At 43.9% G+C, this 22123-nt stretch overlaps 1 protein-coding gene and 1 long non-coding RNA gene across 23 annotated transcripts in view; one reads left to right on the forward strand and one right to left on the reverse strand.

Moving 5' to 3' along the window:
- Positions 1 to 18811, reverse strand: part of TERT (telomerase reverse transcriptase) — a 42092-nt gene extending 23281 nt beyond the window's left edge. For 6 of the 8 annotated variants that reach the window (XR_005854353.2, NM_001398322.1, XM_040684302.2 and 3 more), the window contains exons 1-4: positions 9002 to 9303; positions 6245 to 8168; positions 4000 to 4195; positions 118 to 307 (exon numbers count right to left, since the gene is read on the reverse strand). Coding sequence is in view for 7 of the 8 variants with exons in the window: in NM_001398322.1 (NP_001385251.1) it covers positions 118 to 307; positions 4000 to 4195; positions 6245 to 8168; positions 9002 to 9277 (2586 nt within the window). In the remaining variant the exon portion in view is untranslated. Of the gene's footprint in view, positions 1 to 117; positions 308 to 3999; positions 4196 to 6244; positions 8169 to 9001; positions 9304 to 16161 lie in introns of those variants that run through there. The other 2 variants (XM_040684291.2, XM_040684328.2) reach the window with 2 other exon arrangements.
- Positions 8930 to 18257, forward strand: LOC107052651. 15 transcript variants are annotated; one of them, XR_003073839.3, is made up of 7 exons: positions 8930 to 9326; positions 9679 to 9778; positions 10656 to 10902; positions 12041 to 12186; positions 12402 to 12659; positions 12746 to 12834; positions 15787 to 18257. It is a non-coding gene; the product is annotated as an uncharacterized LOC107052651 (long non-coding RNA). The 15 variants fall into 15 exon arrangements; XR_003073837.2 differs by having other exon boundaries at positions 9181 to 9321; XR_003073840.2 differs by having other exon boundaries at positions 9189 to 9321; positions 9682 to 9778.
- Positions 18812 to 22123: the final 3312 nt, after the last annotated feature.

Below are 22123 nucleotides of genomic sequence, written 5' to 3' on the forward strand. Positions count from 1 at the left end.
TTGATTTTAATGTTTTTGTTCACCACTTAAAAATTAGCTTTACGTTAACTAAAAAACCTCACTCACTTAACAGCTGCCTCCGTCAAACCTACATAAAACAATACGGAAAATAAGAACCTTCTTTTCTCTGCTTTCCTTGCTGAGTTTCTGTCCTTCAACAACACGGCTTAGTCTTACTACGGGTCTTAAACCATTCATTTTAGGAATGAACCGGAGCCTTGATGCAATAGGAAAATACTTTTTTTGACGGATCACTTCCATCTCCTCTGAAGACAAGGCACGTAGATGTACTTTGGCAAAATGGTCTCTAAAATATAAATACATATTGAACGTAAGCAACAGGAAATGCGGTAAATTAAAATATTTCACTCTTAATGTAACTGAACACAGATATTTTACTAAAGAGATAATTACAAATACTAATCTCTACAGAAGCTGGTACGAAATCTGAATTTCAGAATAATTCTATATATCAATGTATGTCAATGACAACATAATACATTAATAAAAGAGCATATATAATGTAAACTAATGTAATGAAAAAGATCTAAATTAACACATAAAAATGATCACAGACTAGCCAAGTATATTTGAACTTTTTTTTTTTAAATGCAACAATGAAAGAAACAAAATTCAACATTTTTCATGGTTTCAGAAACTTGGAAGAGATAAACAAAGGATAGGATTTTCTGAAAACTGTATGAAGACAGACCCAGGGAAGGACATACACAGTGTAATGGGCTGTTGTACTTCCAACATTTAGGGCAGCTACTACCTATTAAAAGTTACAGCATAGAAAACAAAAGGGCAATTACACATCCAGTAGCATAATTCAAAATAATCAGTCTGACGAGCAGCAATCAGCTCAAGTAAATAGCAGAAAATAATAAAGAATGGAAGACTTTTAAATGACAGACTGGGAAACGTGCCTCCCTCACACAGGCACCTCTTCAGGATTTATAATTCAGTGTAACTCAGCCCAGATCAATACTAACCCATGCAATAAGGTAGGAAAAGGAAGTGAGACCAAGACCTGGCTTTTACTTAAGATGGTGAAAGTGCGCTACCTGCAACATAAAGGAGACGGGTCACTGTCCTACACTGCTTATATTGTTCAGAAGAAAACAAAACAAAACAAAAAAACAACCGTTGTTTGTTCTTCCCGGGGAAGTAAAATGAGACAGTTCAAACCCCTGAAGAACAAGGGCTGCAAATCTAAATTTGCATTCAGATTTTGATGTCCCACACAAGCCAGCAGGCTGGTTTAGCAAAAGGACGCCATGGTATCACATAAGGCAGTGGATGGATGGAAGACCAGGTCAGCATGCTCTAGGAGATCTCTGAGAAGTCAAGCAAGCAGACGAGACAAAAAATATTTCTTTTGTGTATGCCAGCACAATCCAGTAAGTCAATGATCCAGCTGTTCCAACTGTGAGGGCCCAATTGATACAGTGCATGCCTGGGCCAGCAAGTTTGGCAAGTGTTTTGAGGATTTATATTCAAGATTGGAATTTAATTTCCAAAGCTGAAGGGAGAGATCATGCTTTAATAGCTAGAGATCACTGCTATTTATTAAGAATTAACTTCTTTCCAAAACCTGTAGAACATCACATAGGTACTATACATATTAGCTAGAATACCAAGATAAAATGAAGAACTCCAGTTCATCAGAAACAACCAAATAATCAAATCTCCATTCCTCTGAACTTCACATTTCTGACACCGGATGGGAGGAAAAAAACCAACAAAACACAACAACAAAAACAACCAACATAAAACCCACCAATTTTAAAACATGACTTCCTCTAAAAGCGGAGATAAAGGCACCTTGTCAGCAGATCATTACTGCCCCTGCCCAGTTGTGGAATTTGATGTCATTTTGCCTGAAGCAACACTTGTTTATTTCATGGCATTTGTAGCAGTGCTGCTGATTTTGAACATGCATGAATCTACTGGTCTATGAACCACCCTACCCTCAATTCATACTCACAGTGCCGTCACACAGTGGACCTAGAAGGAATCTGAGTACGAGGTCCACCAATCAGTCCCCATGAAAACAGGTGCTGTCACTGTGACAAGGTATATACATCATTAAAAAAAAAAGCTATGCATTATATGGGCCAGGTAACTTGAAGCAACAGTATCAGGAAATAGCGATTTCTTTCCTTCAAAAATAATAATAAAAAAATTAGAAAATACTGTTTTTCACTTGGGGGCATGAAGTTTGGTTTAACTTCAAAGATTTACAGAAAGTTGCTCGCATGCAAAACGTCTACCAAACTTGATCAAGAATGCTGAGAAAACAAATTCAAGTACCCTGTCAGATCTGTTGCCCGTATCCTTGAGTTGGATTCTACACAGGAAGGTTTACTCACATGTATAGTAGTACAAGATAGGGATTTTCTCCCTAAGGACAATGCAGTGCAATGGCAAACTAATGAATAAAGCCCTGCTCAGCTCAGACAGTTTCATCCATCTTCTCTTCCCCAGAGTCTACATCAGGGGCTGTGCTGGCTGTAAACACTTTCTTGTGAGCCAGCTCACAGCAATCAACAAGAACAGCTTCATCTGGAGAGGAAGAAGAATCAGGGCAGTCACAAAACAACCATCAGGGCAGCAATAGAGGCCACCTGATACTGTTCACCCAGGAAAGGCAGAGGCAGCTCAATATACTGAATATGTTGCCTGAGAAAGAGGGGGTGGTGCCCTGGGAGCATAGAAATGCCAACCCCAAACAGCCGTTTCTCAGCATCTCTGAATCCCCATTTCTTTCTTCCCACACATAATGGGCATTTTGCTACCTGAGTGAATGCAGTAAACTGGATTAGGAAGAGACATCACATTATGCAGCACGCTCCAAAAAGGAGAGTGCTGAATACCCTGCCCTTGGGAGTGAAACTTCAGTATACTGAAGGTCCACATAGCCCCACACATGTCCCATAGCCAACAGCAAATACCCTGCCCTTACAGCATGCAGTTGACTGTAAAGTACACAACAGTACTTCCCTGAGGTGCTGCTCCAGCTGATAGTAATCTGCATTTCAGGGCCATCCTGAAGCCAAAGGTGGAAACACTTGAGGGGAAGAGATAGGAAGAAGCGGATCAGCACAGATTAGGGGTCCTTTGTGCTCAGAATGCCTGAAGGTGCACTGGAGCTTTATGAGAAAAATAGGCAACAGGGAAGAAATGGCTAAAACCAAAGCCATTTGCTTTCTTCTAATCATACACCCCATTAAAAACAGCATTATACCTAATATGCAGAAGTCAGTACTTGACGATACTTTATGCATCCACTCTTAAAAAATGTTAGCCTTTGAAGTACATTAAAACTACATAAAACACTCGCCAAACACTGATGCAGCTTGAAGACAGGACAAAGTATACCAGGTTGAAAACTATTCTGCTACTACTGTTTAAATTGCTTATTCTGGGCTGCAGCTGTAAACAGGACCAGGGCCCCATTAAGTGCTAACACACATAGAAGACAGCTGCACGGGAGAAATACCAGTGGTACCCTCAGGGAGCATGGAGGGCATAAAGGAATTTAAAAAACAAACAAACCAAAAAAAAAAAAAAAAAAAAAGAAAGTGAATCAGAAATTACACAGAAAATAGGAGATCAACAGATATCCAGAAATTCACAAAAAATGGTTTAAATTGAAGCAGTTAAAGAAAATTCTGCCACTGTGATTCACTGATAATTAAAAGGTTTAAAAATGTGACCTATCAAACCAAAATCCTCTTCATAATGGGTATTATTGCAAAGGTTTCTGTTTTTCCTACTGAAGAAATAAAGACTTGAATAGGTTCTCCCACATCAAATATGTATGAACTCACAAGCCATACGCACTACTACTACAGGTTGATTTCCTCTTGGAAAATAAAGCACATGAAAGGAAGAGAAAGGGGGAATAGATGAAAGCAGAATTATAACTTCACACTACAAAACGTGAGATTTCCACATATTTCAGTCATGTTTGATTAGTTTTTTTAATGTTACCTAATTCCAATGTTCTGTAACTTGCCCCAGATAAACTTTCGGTAGTAGAAAAGCATGTTTTTCTGGAACATGGTCTCGGTGATATAGAAAAATGATTTGAGCAACTCGATAACATAGGAATCCATCAGCCAGTATAGGAATTTTGCCAGAATTTCTTCACGGTAACAATGTTCATAGGCAGGAACAGAGTGATTACCTTCAATAAATAATTCAAATGTAGTTAATGTAGTTATAGTAAAGATCAACTTTCTGTATTAGTAGAAAACGGAAACAAACTAAACAGATCAACCCATACGTACACCCTCTTCTTAGCATGAGGTCAATGAAGAGGGAAAAAAAATACAAATAATTCCACAGATGCAGCTCCAAATTTTCATTGGTATTAAATGAATTCTTGCAACTTTCCAATAGTATGTTTCTAATTAAAGTAGAATTTAGCAAAATACAGCCGGATTACTTCAAAGAGACTCTACAAAAACATTTGTTAGATTAGCTGCTCAGCACAAATCACAGTTGTTGCACAAACTTTGACACAAGAGATGAAGTTTAAGACTGAAACTTATAAAATGGAAATCAGTTTCTAATTCTCTACCCTGGTTGGGCTGCGTGCTCTTTGGGGCAGAGACACTTTCGTGTCTAAAAAAGTACTGCCATAAAGAGATAAAAGCGTTCACTTCAATAGAAGCCAGAGAACATCACTGAAAAATGCAGCAGCTGTGAGGAGATTCTTTAAATGAAGAATCATTTATGGCCACCAGATACACAGATTAAATCAGCACGTTAAGTAGCTGTCCTGGAACAAGATGATTAGTTTTTGACATTTTGACATCAGATGTCAATTTCCTGAATTGTAGTCATGATTTACAAGAAACCACTGCTACTTCTTTTGGGGAAAAAAAACACCTACAGTGCAGCAAAGCAATTAAATGCATGTTTAAACTTTAAGCACATGGGATTTGTTTCACAGAAAATGAAATTAAGTTGACGTGTTGCTTTTCCTGGATTCAGGCTATTATTCTTTTCAGAGCTAAGACATTACAAGTGACTATGAACCAAATGCGTTTTTACAGTAAAAACCCTTTGAAATATTTAATTATTTATAATTAATTATGATTATTTATAATTATTTATAATTAAATATTTAATTGTATTTATTAAATATTTAATTCCTCAATATTGTAAAAACCATGGTTTTGAGCCAAAGTTTTTAAATGATTAATCAACATATTTGCTAGAATGATCAGCTTCTTATGGAAGCGCACCTCCCCTGTTTTTGACATCAGATCTCAAACATCAGACCTTCTGCTTCCCTCCTGCATTGCAGGGAACCTGTAGCAATTTCAGAACCCTACTGCACCTTTTAAAAAGGAATGCCATTTTCAGTTCACATTGCTGTAGGATCCAAGTATATCACCAGGTAAGAATGCTGCAAGCATACTCGTTATAGTATGTTCCACATTCTGTAGGTGGAAAATGGATTCACAGAACAATTACAACATGTGAGATTCTACAGCAATTAACCACAGAACCACAGGTTCAGCTCAGAACAATGCCCAGGGGTAATGCCTTTAGAGGGGCTTCTTCAGATTTGCCTCTCTTCACCTGAGAAGATGACTGACAAGAGGGATTCCCACAGAATTCAGAGCAATCAGCTGGCTTTCCTGCCCGTACCACTGGGATGACCTCTGCACCACCACCCACCCAGCCCCAAATCCTGCTCAGTAAGGATCTCACATTTCCAAACAAGAGCTCTAGAAAGGTAATGGATGGAGGGCAACTCCTGCATTGCACACACCCCTTACTCATGTCTTTTTCACAGGGTAGATATGAGGGGGAAAATCCTGTGGAATGACTGCATGCACGTGTCCTGGTTTGGCTTTAGTTCTTTCTGATGGTTTATGGCAACCAAAAAGACTACACTTATGTGCTTTGGTCACAGGTATTGGCAATCTGGGGAGCGAGGGCAGAAGCAAATATGGTTTGTTGGAAGGTCTGGGTCCTGAATTCAAGTTTCTGCGTGAAACTGTAATCCCATTAAACGCAAAAGGTGTCAGTGAAGATGCACAGAGGAAAAGGGGTCTAAGAACTCTCCCCACCATTGGTTACAACCACTACCAGGTTTCCTCCCTCAGCTCCCGTTGTTACCAATAAACCACCGACTTCAAATCCATATTCAGTGCCCTTCCCTCCCCGCCTTAACCTGACCACCACCCATTTGACCCCCTTGGTTCTGCAATACAAGTACCTTTGGCCAGACGAAGCCATACGCAGTCATTCACTCTCATCTTCCACATCAGCTGCTGCAATGAAAGCTTAGCATACTTCCCCATGGAAATGAATGCTTTCACGTTTTTAAAGAACCGGCATTTGTTATGGCTTGAACCCCACAGCTCAGCAGGGATCACCCGCTCCAGGCACTCCCTCACAAAGCCATACACCTGCCAGTGGCTGCTGTGCTGCCTGAGCAGCTCCCTGAGGAGCGGATCACTCCCCTCTGCAGGGTGCTGTTCCCCTCTCTCTGGCTGCCCACATGCTAGCACTGAGGGAGGAGCGAGGAAGCTGTTCGGTGCAGTACCCTCAGTGGACTCTTTCCCATGTTCTGTGTGCTTGTGAACCTTTGCTTCCCCAGGCAGAGCCGCCTGCAAGGTCAGCTCCGTCTTTTTCAAACATGCTTCAGAAAGCAAAACAGGGCAATTTTTCCTCAAGAAAACTAAATAAGGGCACTTCTCATGGTTCTTTACCAGCTTCTGAAATATCTCTCTCATTTGCCAGTAGCGTTTGGGCAACCTCTTCTTTCGCCACTTTTGCTGTGGTAGGCTTTGGTTCTGCTGTTCCTTTAATGGGTTTTGGCTTAAGAATATAGTTTCTATAAGCCGCCTTCCACCTGCCTGACAACCCTGCAGGCGGCTCAGTATGAACGATTTAGGAAAATATTCTTGGTAACTGCGGGAATACAGAAGAAATTTCTTCTCAAAGTACACTGTAGAGCGCGAGAATGTATTTGGTAACTGCTTTGCCAAATGAGCTGGGGGATTTTCCTGCTTTCTGTCCCCTGAAGAAGCACCTTCCATTGGTTCAGTTTGTACAGAATTCAACTCAGGTTTGTGGGTTGGATTTATACGCCTCTCTATGCCCCTTCTATTGGGTTTATGGATTGGGTTTATATACATCTCTATGCCCCTTCTATTGGATTCTGCTCGTTTTTCTGCACCGGTCTTTATGCGTTTGTTACCCTGAACTCCTTGTGGAAAAGAGCTTTTGTCTGCCACAGGCCTCTTCCCAGGGTGAGATCTGCGAACTACAGAAGGACCAGACATCTCACTGTTACTTCTTTCAGAAATGTAATGTTCTTTAATAAGACCTACAGCACGTGGTGCTACATGCCAGGAGGTTCCATGCCTCTGGGAGCTACTTTGGTTTACATCAGGAACGATACTACAAGCCTGTTCCTCTATCTCTTTCTCCATTACTTTCACTCTCTTAGCTGTGATTTCAACCTGTTCTCCATCACGCTTCCTTTTTAAAGATGGTGCTCTAGCTGGCAAACATAAACTGGAGCAGCTCTGCTTTTCCAGACGTGCAGTAACTGTGCTGATCTGCCTACCTGCTTGAAAGTTCACTTTTGCAGAAGGCTGATAACCAGACCTTAGGCTTTGTATCCTATGGCTCCTTCTTTTTCTCCTGCTGGAGACACGACCTCGACGTCTCGGCCTGCACTTCCACCACTGCGACTTGGAAAGATAGTGCCTGTGAAACACAAGCCTTTTTCGCACATAGTCAAGCAAGCTATTATGTTTAAACCTTGAGTACCGTCGTCTAACAAACCCTGGGGATGGCCCTACGTTACGCGAAATAAGTTCATAAATTGGTTGCCCGCAGACCTGGTAACAGTTACTTGGGGGAACCAGCATGAAGAGTGCACAGTGCTCCAGCAGGTACATCATCACGTCGTCCCCTATCCTACTCAGCAGTATCTCCCAGAGGCCACTGATGCGAATCGTTTCTGTTACAGTATTGGACAGATAGCTGTATATACACGAAGATGGCAAAACTCTGAAGTGACAACTGTTCTCATCCAGCAAGGAGTATCCATACGCAAGGATGTTCTTCTTTTTCTTTTCACACAGCCTCTGAACGATTCTTGTGATGACTTCGCTCTGACTGGATAACTGAACAAAGACAGAAAGAGGGAGAATTGGTTTCTTAATCAACAGCTCCTCCACAAATAAAGCGCGGCCTAAAGAAGCAGACACACCAGCTACACCCAGGCCTAGACTTCAGCCTTACATTACGCCTTTGCAAAGCAGTATAACCATTCACAGGTGCTACGCCAGACTTGCGTGCGCACTGCAAGATGTTTACATTCAGCAACCTGAGCCACCTGCCTTACGGAAGTCTGTTGGGTGCTGCCCTTTTGATCCTGCTCCTCATGCCGAGGAAGCGCCCTATGCCTCTCCTCCCCACCCCGAGTCCCAGCTCAGGGCCTCCAGGCCACCGTGCCCCAGTAGGCGCCTGGCACAGGCTGCGCTACCGGAGAACTCGTGTTTCTCGAGGCCTCCATTTCCTTTTGCGTAAAATAAAGGAGTTTTAACAAACTTAAAAGTCGCTCGGTAAGCTCGCACAGCTCGTTTCGCGCGGCGTAGCTCCGCTTTCCCCCACCCCTCTCTGCCCTCTCACAGGGGAAGGTGGTACTTCCCTCCCAGCCGCTCTAACCAGCCACATTCGCTCGTCGCACCAGACGAGCCCCCGAGCCCCAGACATGCAAATCTTTGACCCCACCGCCGCCCGGCCGCCTTCAGCGACCCGCCGGCCCTCCCTAGGGACGGGACCGGGGGTGGTCCGGCCCGGGCCGCGGGCGGAGGGGCGGCCACGAGGAAAGCGCACGCAGGAAAGCGCGCAGGGCAGGAAGAGCCCCGCAGCCTCCGGCTCTGCCTCCGGGGCCAACCCCGTGCGCGGGGCGAGCGCGAGCGGGCACTGCCCGGCCGCTCTCCCTCCTCCCTACCTGCTGGAAGCAGATGGGCCGGGGGATGGCGCGAGCACCGCGGGGGACGCACACCACGCACTGCGACACGAAGGTCCGGTAGCACTGAGCGTCGTCGCCTCGCAGCACCTCGACCTCCCCGGTGCCACCCTCCTGCAGCCGCCGGACGAAGGCCTCCAGCGGCGTGGCCTCGGCGTAGCAGCCCCGCAGCGCGCCCAGGACCGCGGCGAAGGGCTCCTCCCGCGCTACATTGCGGAGCCGCCGCACACCGACTCCCGGCTGAGCCCCGCGCTCCATCCCCGCACGCAGCGCTGCCGTGCAGCGGGCCCCACGGGGCGGAGGTGAGGTGAGGCGGGGCGGGGCGGGGCCGGGAGGGCAGGCCGCTGTCCAGCTGCGCTGCGGTTGGCGTGCCACGGGCTGCTGCCGCCTCAGGTTGCGCTAGGGGAGGCTCAGGTTGGATTTAGGAACAGTTTCTTCTCGGAAAGAGCGGTGAGGCGGTGGCGCAGGCTGCCGAAGGAGGGCGTGGAGTCACCATCGTTGGAGGTGTTCAAGAGCCACGTGGATGTGGCACTGAGGTTCGTGGGCAGGGTGGGGGTGGGTTGGCAGTTGGACTAAGTGATCTTAGAGGCCTTTTCCAAACTTAATGATTTTGTGATTCTCTGATAAGCTTGTGTTACCGCTCTTGCTTTGTCCCTGAGGAGACCGATGGGAAACAAGACTCCGCAAAGATGCGTGCAGCTGTGTGAGCGTCAGAGTTGAGAGCAGCAATGTGTGTCGCTCCGAAACGTCGCTCCGAAAGTAATGCCTCCCATTTATTCCTGTGAAAACTACAGCCGCTAGGAAGAGCGCAATAACACAATTTGATAGAGAAAACTCTCAGCTATGAAACATTCTTTTTTTTTTTACATAGTCACCACCATTTGGTATGCATTTTTACCAGCAGTGAACAAGAGCTTGCATGCTGTGCTCATAAAAACCTTGCACTGTCATCACTACTGAAATGCACCACCCACTGCCTCACTATGTTCACATCCACTGTTTGGTCTCCATAAACATTCAGCAAGCCTCAGTGAATGTCAGTGGGTGCCATTTTTTCCACGTAGAGAAAGTCAGTTCTATACCTTTACTTTATATGCATTTCCATGCCAGACACCATTGTGTCAGACTGCCTCTCAGCTGCCATCTGTCACATGACAACAAAATGTAACAGAATATTGGCAATATGGTTCAACCTTTACTGCCATACCACCAACATCCACCTCTAATGTTGTGGGCCAACATAATAAATTAGGAGGCATTGCTTTTGGAGCAGTCCTCAAATAGTATAGCTAATGTATGAAGTAGCAAAACTTTTTTTTTTGTTGTCTTCTTTAGTGAAACATAAAAAAGAGAGTAACAAAACCATAAAACTACTGGGATATGTGACCTTGTTTTTGTGAAACTAATGCCTCAATCTGGTTCAGAGATGGTGGTTGCAATTCTTAGTTAGCTCTCAAGGTGTCCGTCAGAGGTTTTTATGACATTTTACTCTTCCTGTGCTTCATCCTTAAAAGTAGTTGTTCACAAATGTATGTACTGCCAAAAAGCAATGACATGAATAAGGTGTGATTGTGAACCTTTTCCTGACCCTCCGCTGACACAGCTCATATTCCTTTGGTCCCACTGCTGTTACCAGAGAGAAGAGCTCAGAACAGCCCTTCTGCTTCCCTCATGAGGAAGCTGTAGGCCCACCACGAGGTCTCCCCTCAGTATCGTCTTCTCTTGACTAAACAAAGCAAGCAACCTCGGCAGCTCTTCATACCACTTGCCCTCCAGATCCCTCATCACTGAATGTTGCTGGTTTACTAATGTAGATTTCCTATGGAAGAAATCTGGAAGAATCCCATCTGAAGAATCCTTTTAGGATCAGGACTTGATAGAAGGTCTGTATTAAAGAAGAGTGCTTGTAGAAGAGGTTATGATGGAGATGAGCAGAGTGAACCTTGAAAGTAACCAACTAACTGGTCCTGTGGCTCTCATTAACCTCAGAAATTAAGGAGCTTAATTGTGTAAGGTAGTGTGTAATGTTCTACTCAAATCTTTTCTTGCAATCTGGCGGCTTTATGGTAACAACATTGACACCCAACTTTAAAAGAGATTGCAGTAGAGTTCTGGGAAATTGCAGGTCTCTAAGCCTGGTGTTTGTTCCAGGAAAATTGTTAGAAATAACAGGATTTAAGATTCGTACATACTGGAACCAAAGGTCAGTTGCCTAGTCCACATTGCTACTGCAAGAGGTAGTCCTGCCTTGCAAAACTCCTGGAGTTCTGTGAAGGGTTGAGAAGACATGAAAATTACAGTGATCTGATTGATTGTTGTGTTCTGTTTGAAATTCCTAAAACCCTTGTAAGAAAATGTTATAAAGGGGGGGGGGGGGGGGGGGGAGAACACATTAAAAAGGAGAGCGGTGTTATGGATATATTGTTGGTTAGAACATAAGACATAGGTAGGGATAAATGGTCAGTTCTTTCAGTTGAAGAAAATCGCCACTAAGGTTTTATGATAGCACTGCGTAACTTTGATAAGTGACCCAGCAGTTAGTGGCAAGATTTGTCAGTGGAATGAAATTATTCAAAGTAGCAAGAACTTGAGCAGACTAGAAAATTGCAGAACACTACAAGACTGAGTGACTGAACAGTTACATGAAAGATGAAATTAAATGCTGGTAAATCAAGTATGGCGTAGAGATGAAACACATTTCCAAGTGAGATCCTGTGGTTACATGAAACAAGTCAGTGTTGCACTCAGTAGCAGTCAGAAAAGCAAATCAAACGTTGGGAATGATAGGACATCATTATGCCACTGTGTAAATTCTTGGCTTGCCTACATCTTGAGTGCAGTTGTGTTGTTCTGGTCTTTATGTCTCGAAAACAGTGTACTAGAATTAGAAGGTGAAGGACAGTCCTGTGTGGGACAGTCCTTTATGAAATAACATGGTAGGTTAGAACTGGAAATGGAGATGTTACTGGGGAAGGGTAAATGTTGCATGCTTTTCCTTCAAAAACAATTAATCTCTTCCAGGAAGGAAAACAGCTCATCTCTTGACATGAGTGCAATAGAGCATTCCAGTTCTTGGTACCTCCATGGCCTTCAAGTTGCTTCATTCCTGCTTAACTACCAGTTCAACTCTGCCTGTTTCTGGCAGACTACTTTACCTCTTGACACAGGTATGTACTAGATGGGAATCTGCAAAGAACAGAAAGTGATAACACTTCAAGGCTTCGGGTAGCCTCAGCAGTGCTGTAGCAGATATTGCACTGCTGCTGCATACAGAAGGACAAGGATATAGAACAGTGACTCCATTTAGGGGAGGCTAAGTTTGATGCCATTGATCTGAGCTCTGATGAGTCTGTTTCACATATATTTCACCCTTCACCCGTAGGTCCGAAGGTGATGGCATCCTCAAGGTGTAACCCAGTGGTGTTGTCTAATGCAGCTAGGTGTATGACCAACACAAGGCTCACCATTTCACTTGAGAAACATGTTCAGAAAAAGAGGAAGAGGAGGAAGTGGTGTTGAGTTTGTCTTAACTCCAGATCAAGCTCTGATGGCAAGGGTTTAACCAAGCTTGAAAATGGCAACCTGACCCCTGGAATCCCCTTCAGCAGGCAGTGACACAGGAGAAAGCAAGGACGTGAAGGTGAGAAGGACCATCTATGACGTCTTTGTGGTTAGGATCCTTGAAGAGGTGAATATTGATCTATGCTTTGTGTGGGTTTTTCTTAGGTGCAGCCCCAGTAGCAGTGCACAAGGAAGTAATGGGACTGTGGTGGTAGTGGAAGATACTCCCACAGCTGAGAATATGCTGCTTTCAGGTGAGTTCACAACTACTTGTCCATAAACTCTGGCAGCAGTGAACCCATGCTGTCAAGGCTTGATTGACTTGCTTGTGGCAGACGATTGTACATGTTTCTGTAGACTGAATTTCTGAGAAGACCTTTTAACTGTATCTCCTACCTTGACTCCTTCTACCAATTTTTGGTGAGTCCCTAAGTAGGTGATGCCTCTTGCTAATATATTCTTGATGACAATGATTACAGCAGTGATTGCATGGGCAGAGGATGACTGCTGTGGCCAGGCTAGCAAGAGCTCTTTCCTCCTTTTTCTTTTCATAGGTACCACCCTGCTTTTCTGTGTTTCTACCATTGGGCTGGAGAGAGAACTCAGCAAGGAGAGGGGGAATGAAGCAATATGGGAAAAAGTTATTTTTTAGGAAGACAAATAAGAAAAATTATGGGAACAAAGAGTCATAGAACAGCCAAGGTTGTAAGAGAAGTATGATGTCTTTTGCACTTCTGCTGCCTAAAGCAGGGCCACCTAGAGCAGGTTGCTCAGAGTCGTGTGTAACAAGATTTTAAGTATCTTTAAGGATGGAGACACCACAACATTTTGCCAGTGTTTTACTACCTTAAGAGTAAAAAGATCTTTAAGTAGAATTTCCTGTATTTTAATTTGTGTTCACCACATCTTGTTCTGTCCCTGGCTACCACTGAGAAGAGTTTGTGTCCATCTCATTAACGTTAGCTACTTGTTTACTTTAATAAGATCCCCACTGAGCCTTTCCATCTTGAGGCTAAACAATCCCAGTTACCTCAACACCTCCTTATATGTCACATGCTCCACCTCCTTAATCATCTTAGGGCCTTTAGTGTCAGGTTCACTGGGCTCACTTCTGTATATCCATCAGCCTTGTTCTGGAGAACCCAGATCTGAATGAATAATGAAGTCAGGCTCTCCTCAACAACATTTATCCTCCAAGGCACTCTGTAAATATTGACTGAATTCTGTTACAACATGTCCATAACCAGTTTTATCTTTCTATTTTGGTTGTTCCCTTTTACATATGTTATGTTAGCCTTAAAAGTAATTACTATGTAGGCCAGCAGTAATTAAAACAGTACATTAAAGAACCCATTCAGAGCTGTAATTTCGGAAAATGCTCCTATGTAACTGTTTTGCACTCCACTTGTGCTTTTGCTAGCAGCATTTACAACAGCATCACCTCAGTGAGTTATTTGGAATTACTCTTAATTTCATGCTAAAAGCATGGCTATAGCACAGTCAGAGGGAGAAAAAAATTCAAAGGCAAAACTTGATTTTTCCTTTGTTAATGCCAACATTGAAGTGTCACACCCTCATCCCAGCGTAATGTTTGTGAAGCTGAAATGTGCAGCAGAACAGGGTATAAAGATTTACAAGGTTTTATGAGATTAAGAAGAAAGGCCAACCTTGCAGCTGGGTATGAGGGAGGTTATCACAGCGCTAGAGCTTGGGTTATGCATTTCTACAGCAGTGAAGCTTGGGGAGAAGCCACAAGAACATCTACTAGGACTTAAGTGTGCTTTCTGAAGTACAGCTACTGGCAGGAGGTTTTGTCTCATTTCATACAGGAGGAAGACAAACTTTACCTCTGATTATCATTGCTTTCATAATTAAGAAAATAAAAGCACAGCTATAATATCCCACATATAAATAAGAAAAAGTGATGAAAAAAATGAGAAGACAGAGAAAGGAGTAACATTGGCTGAGCAGTTGACTAGGTATTTGTGCAGATTGCGTTCTGGTACATCTGCTTTAATACATCATTATTATTGTGGTGGCTTGCTCTGACATCTAGCAGGGACTCTACCAGTTCTTGGGAAGAAGTGAAAAGGCAACACAAAAGAAGAAAAACCTCTCCTTTCTGTTTTTGAAATTAAAATTATTTCCCAACCAAGCAGTTACTAATCCCCACCAAAAACACACCAGATCAAAACAATACCTTAAGGCAAACTTCATCACTTTTTCTTCCTACTCAAAGATTGTATTTTATGTTGTGTTGACAAAATAATTTTTCCCCAGCATTAGATGAAGCACAGAAGTTCAATGAGAACATTTCACTTATTCTTAATATAGAGTTTTAGCCATACTATCACTCAGCCACACAGGCAAAGCCATCCTGTACATATGCTAGTGCTGCATTTCTCCCTAGCAACTCTTAAAAGGACACAAGAATATCCTTTCTGCTGTTCCTCTGCATCCTGTAGACACTGAAAACTTTTTGACATTTCCCCTTTCTTTTCCCTCCATTTTCTTTAGTTCCTACTGCAACAATCTCCTCTCTAACATGAATGCCTTGAACTCATCACCTTTATCTCGTATGCCTTTTCATCTCACTCTTAACAGCTTTCTTTTCTCTCCAACAACACACAAAAACCCTACCCAAAAGTAGTTACGATCCCTCATGAAAACAGAAGCACTTTGTTGTGATTTAAGTCTGGTGGGCAATTAAGAACCACAGAGCTGCTTACTCATTCCCCCTTCTGTGGTATGGGAAAGAGAATGAAGGAGCAAAAGTCAGAAAATTCATGGGATGAGATAAAGGCAGTTTAATAATTAAAAATGAAAACAGCAATAAAACCTAGAAAACCAAGTTATGTGAAAGGCAGTTGCTCAGCACCTACTCACTGATGTCATATAAATCCTGGCAAAATCTCCCACAGCTTTACCAGTGGGCATGACGTTGTATGGGATATCCCTTTGGTCGCTTGAGGTCAGCTGTCCTGATTCTGTCCCCTCCCAAATTCTTGTGCGTCCCCAGCCTTCCTCTGTCTGGGCAGTGTAAGGAGCAGAAAAGGTCTTGCTTTTTTGTAAGCACTGTTCAGCATCAACTGAACCAACACTGTTTCCATCACAAATCTAAAACATAGCACCATACAAGCTAATTATGAAGAAAATCAATTCTACCCCAGCCGAAAAATAATGCAGCTGTATTCTTCCCATTGCAGCCATCAGGATCACCACTACCGCCACAGACAGTTCAGAGAAGAAAATGCAGACAAGCCATTTGCTACTGATTCCACCAATCTTCTCATTCAGTGGAATGGTCTGATGAGAAAGGAAGTGCACAAGCTCCACCTAAAAGACCCAGCATGTGGCTGTAGCCTCACCAAGCCCTATTGTTGACCCACAGACATTCTCTCCTTGGTCCCCCTTTGAGGACAGTGGCATCAACCCCTAGAGTGTGTCATGGTGCTACTTGGCAGAGCCCATATCTGCAGCCAGGATATATCCCCATCCTGCATCTGTGGCCTCCAGATTGTCAATTCACCCCATCAAAAATATACATATGGAAATCAAAGGCCACAGCCAAAGGTTCTTACCTTGTCTCTCAAAGAGGCAAAGAAGTACAGTTTTCTCAGTGGTGCTGAAGAAATGTTACCAGACCTGGGGAAGAAAGGGAATTTGGTTGTTAGAACATCTTTGTCACTTTCAGTATATGGGGAATTTTTAAATCTTACTCCCCATCTCATATTATTATGTCTTATTCTCCACCTTATCTATTTAAAAAAAAAATCAACTATTAACTGGAAAGAAACACACACATACACAAACAAACAAACAACAACAAGAAAAACACAGAAGAGACACTAGATACTAACATGGAAGCCGTGGCTTTGGTCTGCCAATTAGCTCTACTCCTGAGCCTCTTCCCTGTGCTGGCCAAAGGAGTTCTCTGAGCCTGCCATTATATGCTGTGTGTCCCAGCCTTGAATGATTCCCTTGTGGAAGAAGGAAGAGGGTCAAGGAGGCAGAGGACCCTTTTCTTGGTGATGGCTCCTCTATGCCTTTTTGCTTGCCAGAGAGAAAGACTGCCCCCTGGGCACAGGGGCTGCCTTCTACCTCCCATCCTGTGCCCTGTCTTCCAGCCCCTTTTTACCCCATGCCGAAACCACTCCCACCATCACGGTGGCCATCACAGAATCTTACTGGTGTCACAGTAGTCACCACTGCCCCATCCCACTCATTCAGCTCCAAGACCTATGGTGGTAAACAACCATAGCTGATACCAAGAGCCTGGTGGTTACCAGCACCAATCAGGAGCACTGATTGCCCAGTTTTACATGGGAAGAAAGAGATTGGGTTCCCAGAACCGAAGAGGTGGTGAGACTCAACAAAGCAGAACAAATGGAAGAGGAAGAGCACCTGTGCCCATAGGGCAATGGCCTGGCCTGGGGCTACTGTTTTGCAGCCCATGGAGATAGATAAACTCCAGATGAAGAACCAATGGAGGTGGATTGACCTCCACTACAGCTGGCTTGGCATATCGTTGTGCCAGAGTGAGGTTACAGCAGTGGCACTGAGGGTCCAGGTACTCAGCTCCTTACCCGCTCTGCAGCCTCTGTGCCCAGAATTAGCTGGGAGACCATCGTTAACATCCAGTGGGCTTGCGTGCAGGATAGCCTCCTTTCCCATCCCCTGTCCTTGCCCCTTGTGAAGAGACAGCATCTCTTCTGCATGGATTCCCAAGGAAGCAGGCAAACGTGAACTTGGCTTGTTTTTGGCTGCTTCACTGTGTCTACAGGAGGACCCCCTCAGAGAGCTCCTGTGGATCTTGAGTCCTAGAGGTGGGGTGTCTCAGCCTGAAGATGAGAATGCTACCCAGCAAGTGCTGGAAGGTGAAGCCAGACCTTCCATGGTGGTGCACAAAGAACAGCAGCAGGTCAATGAAAAAAGAGAGAGCTATTCCTTTGAAGCTAATGAAAACACGGTCCCTACGAGGGTGCCCAAACAGAAAAGGTATCCAAAGGGGTTTCAGATTCTGTCCATGGAGGCATCTGAACCTAAAAGAACAAAACAGGATGTTCCTAGACATCACTGTCTCCTTCGTGTGCCTTAGTGCCATCTTCTGGCAGATTCCTTGGAAGGCCAAGAGCTGCTCCTTGGAAATCCATCTGCAGGCTCCCAGTCTGGTGCTACTAATGATTCTTACAATCAGACTAGAGAGCTCTTCCTCCAAATGAGGGAACAAGAAGCCACAAATGCGGTGGCTGGTGTTCATGTGACCAGTGGTGTGCAGGTCATGAATATGGATCCGACAGAGAACAACAGCATTAGGCCCAAGCATGTCTGTTGCCCAGAGAAAAGCATGTGGCTAAGGCACACCAATCATCCAGTGAGTTGCAAGGGGCCCAGGTAAGTCCGTCCACCAGAGAATGAGGAGTTTATGGAGGTAGATCCACAACAAGATAGAGAACTGATGGAAGTGGGTCTACCTGTGGGATTCATGATCATCCCCAGAGTGCCTTGTCTCTCTGATACAAAATCAGGGCAATAGAACTGCAGGAGCACCAGGTCAGCTTGCTGTCTGCGTCAGTCTCTGTTCCCCTCATTAACTTGGACACGACAAACAATATGGACATCTTAAAGGCTCACGTGTCAGATCACCCAGCAATAAACCATTCTTTTGATGATTGTTGATGGTTGTGTAAGCCCTTCTTTTCCATCTCCCAGCTCTCATGAAGAAGTGGCATCTCTTCTTCATGGAGCCCCAAAGGAGGGGGGGAAGTTCAGGTTGGGTACTGGGAAAAAGATTCTTCCCTGAGAAGGTGGTTGGACAATGGAACAGGCATGCCAGGGAAATGGTAATGGCACTAAGCCTGCCAGAGTTCAAGAATGCTCTCAGAGTTTGGACAATGCTCTCAGACATAGGGTTTAAATATTGGGTGATCCTATGTGGGGCCAGGAGTTGGACTCAGTGATCCTTGTGGGTTCTTCCCAATTCTGACTATTCTGTGATTCTTTGAACCTGGAGATTTCCCTTCATCCAGTATCCAGTAAAGAAGGCAAGGGAAAGGAAAACCTCTCTCAGTAGATTGACATTCACAAATATAAGCATCTGTGGGACGGACCCTACGCTGGAGCGGGGGCAGAGCAGCCATGAAGGAATGGCAGAGATGAAGTGTTATGGACTGGCTGCAGCCCCCATTCTTCATTCACCTGCACTGCTGAGGGGGAGGAGGTAGGAGAAGGTGGACGTGTAGAAGGCATTTTTAGTTTACTTTTAGTTCTCACTGCTCCAGTCTGTTAGCAGTAAGTAATAAATGACTTTCATCTCCTTTATGTTGTCTGTTTTGCTCATGACAGTAATTGGTGCGTGATCTCCCTGTCCTTATCTCAACCAAGGTGCCTTTTTTCATTCTATTTTCTTTTCCTGTTCTTTTGAGGAGGGGGAGTGAGAGAGTAGCACAGTGGAGCTTAGCTAGCCATCACTGCGAAACTACCTCATAGAGTTTCAGGGGGGAAATTCACTTTCCATGGGTTCAATTCGTACTCCAGTACTGCTTTCTGAAAGCTCACACTGTGTTGACATGCTGTGTTCATGCAGATGAGATTCCTAAGTGCTGAGACCTTCGCACAAATTGATCCCCTCTGGCAAAGATCTCTGCAGCCCTGCTGTTTGCTTGCTAATATTTAAGACATGAGGTTGATCACAGTGTCCTTATCCAGGGTTAATGCTGGAGCATTATCTTCCTTTTATAACTTTTTTCTGTTCTTGCAGGGGACTTTTTGAGCACCTTTTTTTTCCTTGTAACAACCCATATATGGGATGTTTTTCAAACGCTGTGTGTCATTTTAGTATCATAGAATCTGACTGAAATTTTCAATTTGACTCTAAAAAAGAGTTGGTAGTTGGCAGCTTCAGTAGAGAAGGCAGTATCCTTTCACTTCTCTGCTGAGCCTTTCACAGCTCAGCCCCACTATGTTGATGCCAGGACACAGTCTCAAGAAAGAATATCGAGCTACCTTTAACCTAGGAAAAAATCTGAACGAGACAAAAGACTGCTGGTAGCTGAATGTGAGAACATGAAAGTTGGTGAAATCTTCAGCATTATCAAGTACCTGTTTTGTGTAGGAACTAAATTAGCCTTCAACACTCAGGTACTTTTAACCAAAGGCTGTGCTCTTTTGAGAAATGCAGAGGTCAGCAGAAAAGAGTGGCTTTTCAAATATGCTGTGGCAAACTGAGAGCAGCCATAGATGATTAACAGAAGACCCCAATCTGAATTCCTGAGATAGAAGGCCAGAAAGTCTGAGTGAGAGGCTTGCTTTGCACTCTCACTAGAGGTACTTAGAATCAGCCATTTAAATATACAGGGTAACCAAAGAACACTCACTTCTTTTCCCCTCTTCCATCCCTCAGAGGGATGAATGTGCTTCTATTCCCTTATTGCAAATGACAGATGCTTCTTGAAATTTGAAATCTGCAAAGCTGGAGATTAAAGAGAACGGCAGTGAAAAATACGGTCACTTGCAGAGTCTTGTATCTTCCAGACTACTTTTCAAGGTGCTGTTTAGTGGAGGAGCTTGGTAGTAAGCAAAGGCATCCATAATGGGTTGCTGATGCTTGCACATTTGGGTAGCTTAGGAGGATTATATGTAGCTTATATAAGGCTGCAGAGCAACGTTCACTGCATTCCAAAGGTAATGGAGTCAAGTTCAGTGAACAGGATTGTTTTTTGGATCACGTGGTTCTCCAGCACTACTGTTCTGAGATCCTTAAATTTAAGTCAGAGAAGGCTTCAAACAACACAAATTCCTGATTTGAGTTTTTTCTTCTACCTACGATTGTGCCAACTTCTAGGATGGCAGAGCTGGTGAGGCTAACCAGTTCTTAAGCAAGTTGAAGAGTTTGTTGACTTTACCAAATGAAAGTTCTTTCTGTTCCTACAGTCAGCACTACTGAGTAAAAATACTTGTACGTGATGGAGACTAAATAGCATATGTATCAAAAGATCCTATGGAGGTCATCCCAAGCTAGGTATCTACATCTTCAAGCTTTCAGGCAATGCAGGTGAGGAGTTGCAGAGCAGCAAGGAGGCAATGCTTCCCGTATAAGCTGCTGACTGGCCATTATCGCAGCTTTTAATGTAACTCAGTACTGAGCTGGAGCTGTATCAGGCCCAATGTTCTGAACAGACAGAAATCATAGCTGCGATTCCAACGTATGTACTCAAGTCTGTCCCTACAAGGACAGGCTGAGAGAGCTGGGGCTGTTCAGCCTGTAGAAGAGAAGGCACTGGGAAGACCTGAGAATGGCCTTTCAGTATCGAAAGGGGAGTCAGTAAGGAAGGGAAGAATCTTTAGCAGGGTCTGCTGTGAAAGGATAAGGGAAATTGTATTCAAACTAAAGGATGGGAGATATAGACTGGATTTAAGGAAGAAGTTTTTTTATGATAAGGGTACTGAGGGAATGAAACGTTGCCCAAAGAGGTGGTGGATACCCCATCCCTGGAGACCTTCAAGATCAGGCTGGATGGGGCTCTGAGCACCCTGATCTGCTGCAGGACTCCCTGTTCATTGCAGAGGAGGTGGACTAAATGACCTTTTAAAGGTCCCTTCCAACTCAAAAGATTCTATGGTTCTGTGGCAATGGAATGTCAGGTCAGCTTTATGCTGCTCAGCACAGACTAACCTGAGATTGCTAGAGGAAACTGATGTGTAATAAAAATATCAGAGGCCAGAAACTGAGAAGCTGGCACATACAACACCCAAAGGATCTTATCTTGCAAGAAGTTTGATGCGTAACATATGGCAAAGCCTAAAAGGGCAGGGTTCTACCAAAGAGAAAGCTGTGGAGAGGAGAAGCAATCCTATTTAAAAGGTTTTTTTTAATCTGAGCTCAGGAAGACAACGTAAGCCAGAATTCCCATGTCAGAATATTCATCTTTTTAACCTGAAGTATTTAATACCCTTTGATGATACAGGAATACTTATCAGGGTGAGGAATTAGGATTAAAAAAAAAAGAGACAATACAGGTTACCTGTGCGCCCAATATTAAGAAGAACAGTAAGAGATATGGAAGTGAGACCAAGAAAAAACGGAGCAAGGTGATTAGCACCAGGACATCTTCCAGAAGTATCAGTGGTCTGTAACACAAGTGAATGAAAAGTGGGAGCGATCACAGCTCCCCCCTCTGTACAGTGAGTCTTAAATGGGTATGTAACCTCTGGAAACTGGCCTTGATCCTCACAGACACAGGGCCAAATTTCTCCCCGGTGTAACCCAGTAAGTAGTCAGACACTCACTGTGCATCTGGGAAAGTCAGGCTCTCTCTGGTTTTATTTCTCACCTCCTAGGTCTGTTCACTTAGATGACGTTATGCAGGACCATCAGGGAAGGCTGATGATTCTGAGAGAGGAAGATGCTGTGCTATACTGTATCCTCCCAGCATCCCTTCCTGCCTGGATTATTGTAGGTCTTGTGAGACTAAGTTGTAAGCTGTCATCTAAATGGTCAATGGTCGATATTATGTTTCACTTATTCAACATAATGAAATCTAT

The sequence above is a fragment of the Gallus gallus genome, chromosome 2, assembly GCF_016699485.2.
Source record: "Gallus gallus isolate bGalGal1 chromosome 2, bGalGal1.mat.broiler.GRCg7b, whole genome shotgun sequence".
Lineage (NCBI taxonomy): Eukaryota > Metazoa > Chordata > Aves > Galliformes > Phasianidae > Gallus > Gallus gallus.